This window comes from Entamoeba nuttalli (genome assembly GCF_000257125.1).
Source record: "Entamoeba nuttalli P19 unplaced genomic scaffold asmbl_3682, whole genome shotgun sequence".
Taxonomy (NCBI): Eukaryota; Evosea; order Mastigamoebida; family Endamoebidae; genus Entamoeba; species Entamoeba nuttalli.
In genome coordinates, this window is record NW_008576258.1 from 1 (window position 1) to 4,445 (window position 4,445).

The 4,445-nt window shown below is 25.6% G+C and overlaps 4 protein-coding genes across 4 annotated transcripts; 3 read left to right on the forward strand and 1 right to left on the reverse strand.

The window, feature by feature from the left end:
* Positions 1 to 149: 149 nt before the first annotated feature.
* ENU1_076880 (hypothetical protein) lies at positions 150 to 421 on the reverse strand (the record flags this gene model as incomplete). Its single annotated transcript, XM_008858567.1, has 2 exons — positions 150 to 255; positions 303 to 421. 2 exons carry the CDS (start codon positions 419 to 421, stop codon positions 150 to 152), a joined length of 225 nt encoding a protein of 74 aa, XP_008856789.1.
* A 558-nt stretch (positions 422 to 979) lies between these two features.
* ENU1_076890 (hypothetical protein) lies at positions 980 to 1,273 on the forward strand (the record flags this gene model as incomplete). The annotated part of the gene is made up of 1 exon (XM_008858568.1): positions 980 to 1,273. One exon carries the CDS (start codon positions 980 to 982, stop codon positions 1,271 to 1,273), a length of 294 nt encoding a protein of 97 aa, XP_008856790.1.
* Positions 1,274 to 1,460: 187 nt separating this feature from the next.
* ENU1_076900 (leucine rich repeat protein, BspA family protein) lies at positions 1,461 to 2,744 on the forward strand (the record flags this gene model as incomplete). Its single annotated transcript, XM_008858569.1, has 1 exon — positions 1,461 to 2,744. The coding sequence occupies one exon, from the start codon at positions 1,461 to 1,463 to the stop codon at positions 2,742 to 2,744; it is 1,284 nt and encodes a 427-aa protein (XP_008856791.1).
* A 142-nt stretch (positions 2,745 to 2,886) lies between these two features.
* Positions 2,887 to 4,374, forward strand: ENU1_076910 (hypothetical protein; the record flags this gene model as incomplete). Its single annotated transcript, XM_008858570.1, has 1 exon — positions 2,887 to 4,374. The coding sequence occupies one exon, from the start codon at positions 2,887 to 2,889 to the stop codon at positions 4,372 to 4,374; it is 1,488 nt and encodes a 495-aa protein (XP_008856792.1).
* Between the last annotated feature and the right edge of the window lie 71 nt (positions 4,375 to 4,445).

Sequence of the window (4,445 nt, forward strand, 5' to 3'; positions counted from 1 at the left end):
TTTTTTTTTATTTTAACTTATCGTTGTTCTTTATTTTGAATTGATATTTAGTATTGAAAAAAAAACTTATTTATTGTTCTTTTCTACAAAATTATATTATCGTTTTGTGAAAAATGCATTACCTTAACATATTCTTATCAATTGCTCAATCATTCTGTTTCCATTTTCATTTCATCTGAATCGTCACCATCCTCATCATCTTCTTCTTCAAGAGTAGGTTCATAAATACTCTTTCTCAACTTAACTATTTCATTGCTAAATCATAAAAACATGTTAAACAAACTCAGACCAAAACACCAAACGGAAAATCTAAAATATTGTTATCAATAAATTCAGAAACTTTCATTAAATATTCGTCAACTCTATGATTTAATTGTTTGAGCTCTTCAATTTCCTTTTTTAGTTGTTCATCACTTTCCATCGTCATTAAGTCTTATTTGTTAGTATTATTCTCTATAAAACTAAGACTTAAAGTTATTATAATTTATTATTAAAAATTTATCTTTATAACTTTTTTCCTAAACCCATACTATTTAAACCCATCTTTTTATCTTTTCTTTATTATTCCGAAGTCTTAAGATCTACTATGCCGGTTCGATTTTAATCATTATGATTAATGCAGAACCAATTGCCTTGAAAAGGGTGTAAATGGTTAGTGATTGAGTCATAACTTCGGTAAATTAACTAGGTATGATGCATCCCATTCTATTTTAGAATAGTGTGGTGTTAAAGTCATATTTCATTTTATTTGTTAACTTTTTACATATAAGTTTAAAGACATTAGTTTAAATTCCAAAATATCATGAGTAAATGAGTTGATTTTCAATTATTTTGTTATTTATTTTTTGTTATTTATTTTAATATGTATTTTTGTTATTTTCTAAAGAGTTAAAAAAGAAAACAGTAAAAATAAACTTTTAATGTAAATTTTAATAATTACAAAATCATCTTAAAAAACTGAATCAAAAGATTAAGAGAAATGGGATGTGGATCATCTGCCCCTGAACCAGCACCAGTACAACAACGACCTCAACCAAGAAAAGTTGATCCTGCAGTTGAAGAACGTAGAAGAAAAGAAAAAGCAGAAGAAGCTAAATGGGTGGAAATTGCTAAAAAGCAAGGACCTCCTGAGCCAAAAATTCCACAATTACCACCTAATCCTACAGAACAACAATACAAACAATTTATGATTGATAGATTTGAACATGAAGGATGGGAAAATCAAATTATCTTATTAGCAAGAAAATTAAGAGCTGAAAATCAAGCACATTAAATGGTTATGTATAATGCTAATTTAGCTTTTTTATTATTATATTTGTTTTATAATAATATGTATTTTCAATTTCATCAATTTCTTATATTCTTAATTATCATTTATTTACTTTGTAAATATCTTCTTTTCTTAAAAAAAAAAAACTTTTCTTTGAAAAATACTAACTTAAATTATTCCATAAATTATCATGCTACCTTTAAATAATATCCATTGTATTATTAATCAAATTAATAATCTCCAATGTCTGATTAATCTTTGTTTTGTTTCAAAGAGATTTCGTCTCAATATCACTTCAAGAAAGGAAAATATTGTTTCTATTTCTGATTCAAATCTTTTTTCAAATCTCAATTCTTTACGATTATTATCTCCTAATGACAAACTAATCAATGGTATTGATACAATAATTGTAGATTATCCAATCACTTATGCTCAATTTAAATTAATGTGGAAAAATAATATGTCATTTCGTCATGTCATATTAAAACATCATGACATCAACTCAATTCAAACCTCTCAACCAATTATCAATTTTGTTGTTCCAAATATTATTAAAAGTATCCATGAACGTTGTTTTGTTGGATATACTCAATTGTCTTCAATTACTCTTTCTTCACCAGTACATAAATTAGGTATGTATGCTTTTGACAATTGTTCTTCACTTCAGAAAATTAATCTTCCATCATCACTCATCGAAATAGGTGGTCATGCCTTTAAAGGAATTCATCCAAATGCTCAATTCACTTTTAATGGGGATGTATGTTATGCTAACATTCCTTTATTTGTTTCAAAACAATTGATAAAACAAGGAGTTCAATGTCCAAATATTCAATTTACTCAAGAAGATTTTATGGGTAGTGATCAATTAAATATAACAATTCCTTCATGTTGTAAGTCTATAGGCAGTGATTGTTTTTGTCGTTGTTTTAATTTAACTTACATAGATCTTCCATGTTCAATAACATCATTAGAAACAAATTGTTTTAGAGAATGTTCTTCAATTTCAACTCTCTCAATCCCATCTTCATTAATTTCAATAGGAAATGGTTGTTTCTTTAATTGTGTCTCTTTAACTTCCTTGTCGTTTCCTGATAATTTGGTTTGGCTTGGCATTGATTGTTTACGTGGATGTTCTTCTTTGGTATCTCTCCATCTTCCATCTTCTTTATCTTCATTAGGAAGAAGTTGTTTAGAAAAGTGTTCTTCATTAACAACATTAACTCTACCTAGTTCTCTCCGTTTTTTAAGTAGAAGTTGTTTAGAAAAATGTACTTCCTTGAAACATCTTTCTTTACCAACAACAATGACATCTATTGGAGATGGTTGTTTTTATAATTGTTTATCAATGACATCCATTACTATTCCTTCTTCTGTACAAGTTTTTGAGAGGTTTTGTTTTGGTAATTGTTCACAACTTTCAGGGATGGTAAATATTCCTAAAGAGTGTTTTAAACAACGACCAATAAAGTGTTAATTTACTATTATTTTTAATAAGAATTACTATTAAAATAACATTAAAAGGTTTTGAGTCTAAACAAGAAATGAACTAAGAATACTTTAAATCTCTGAACAGTCAGTGTACTATGACATTAATTTTAATTCTTTTTATTTTACAAATGTCTAATGCTTTGTATAATCTTAATTATACTAATTTTGAAGAAGCATTAAAACAAAATCAATATATTTTTGTTAAATTTACAATCACTAAGAATTGTCCATTTTGTGATGATTATACTCGTGAATTTAATCAATTATCTATGTTTATGGATATTCCATTTGGTTCAGTTATTTGTGAAGATAAAGATATTGAGTTATGTGAAAAACAAAATATCACTGTTTTACCAACTTCAATCTTATACAAAGACGGTAAACAATATCGGTCATTATATGGAATGTATGAATATGGTAATATTAAACAATGGGTTAAAAATATGTTAGAACCAACATATATTGAAGTTAAAAATGAAGAAGAAATTAAGTCATATAGAACCAATAATATGGTTCTTATTACTTCATATTTCCCAAGTAGAAATGATGAACAAGAGTATCATTCTATGTTACAATATATTTCTAATGATGTTAAAAGATTTAAACAACAATTTATATATATTATAAGTGATAAATATAAAAAACCAACTATAGTAATTAATTCAATTACTTCTGAAGAAGATGAATATTCATTAGAATTTGAATTAGAAAGAAATCAAACAATATTGGAATATAAATTATTATTAGGATTTATTCCACCATTTTCTTCATTAAATACTATTCAAAATCTATTAGAACAAATAGAAACACCAATATTACATTATATTTATGATACTAAAATGTTAAAATCAACTCTTATGAAAGAAATAGCTAAAAAATACCAATTAAAACTTCCTTTTGTTACTGAAAGAGCACACGAATCAAAAGTATTAGCTGGACATAGTCAACAAATATATCCATGTATTTCAATTAGTTTTGGATTACAAGTATATTCAATGAATGAAAGTACTGAAATTACAAAAGAAAGTGTTGAAAGTTTTATTGAAAATTTCTTTTCAGGAAAACTTCAACCAGCAAAGAAACATAGAACATCTAATCCACAACTTCTTTCACATCAACCACCAATTATTACTTCTGATATTTATGATGAATATACAAAAGAAGATGCTGCTATTGTTATATGTCCATTTTCATTTATTAAATGTCAAGAATATATTCACTCTGTAATGAAAGGAATATATCAAGCATTTGAAAATACTCCAATCAAATTTGGTGTAATAGACATAGAAGAAGATGACATTATTCCAGAAGAACAAATTGTTTCATATCCAACTATTGTACTTGCTACTAAAGATGTTAATAAAACCCATATCATTTTTAAACCTATAACTAGTTTTGATCCAATAGAAGTTGTTAATGAAATTAATCTTCATTGCCAATTTAAATTAATTTTAAATAATAACGAAGTAGTTCAATTAAGAAAAAGTGTAGAACAAATAGTCGCTGTTATTAGAGCAAATGAAATTGTTGAGAGTGAAAATAAAAATACACAAAATCAAGAAAGTAATCAACAAAATGATTTAACAAATAAAGAAAAGAACAAAGAAGAGTTATAATGAATTAATTTCATTTTATTTTATATTTTAAATCATTTGTTTTTGTTATTTTGTTCATTTAAACAATTAAA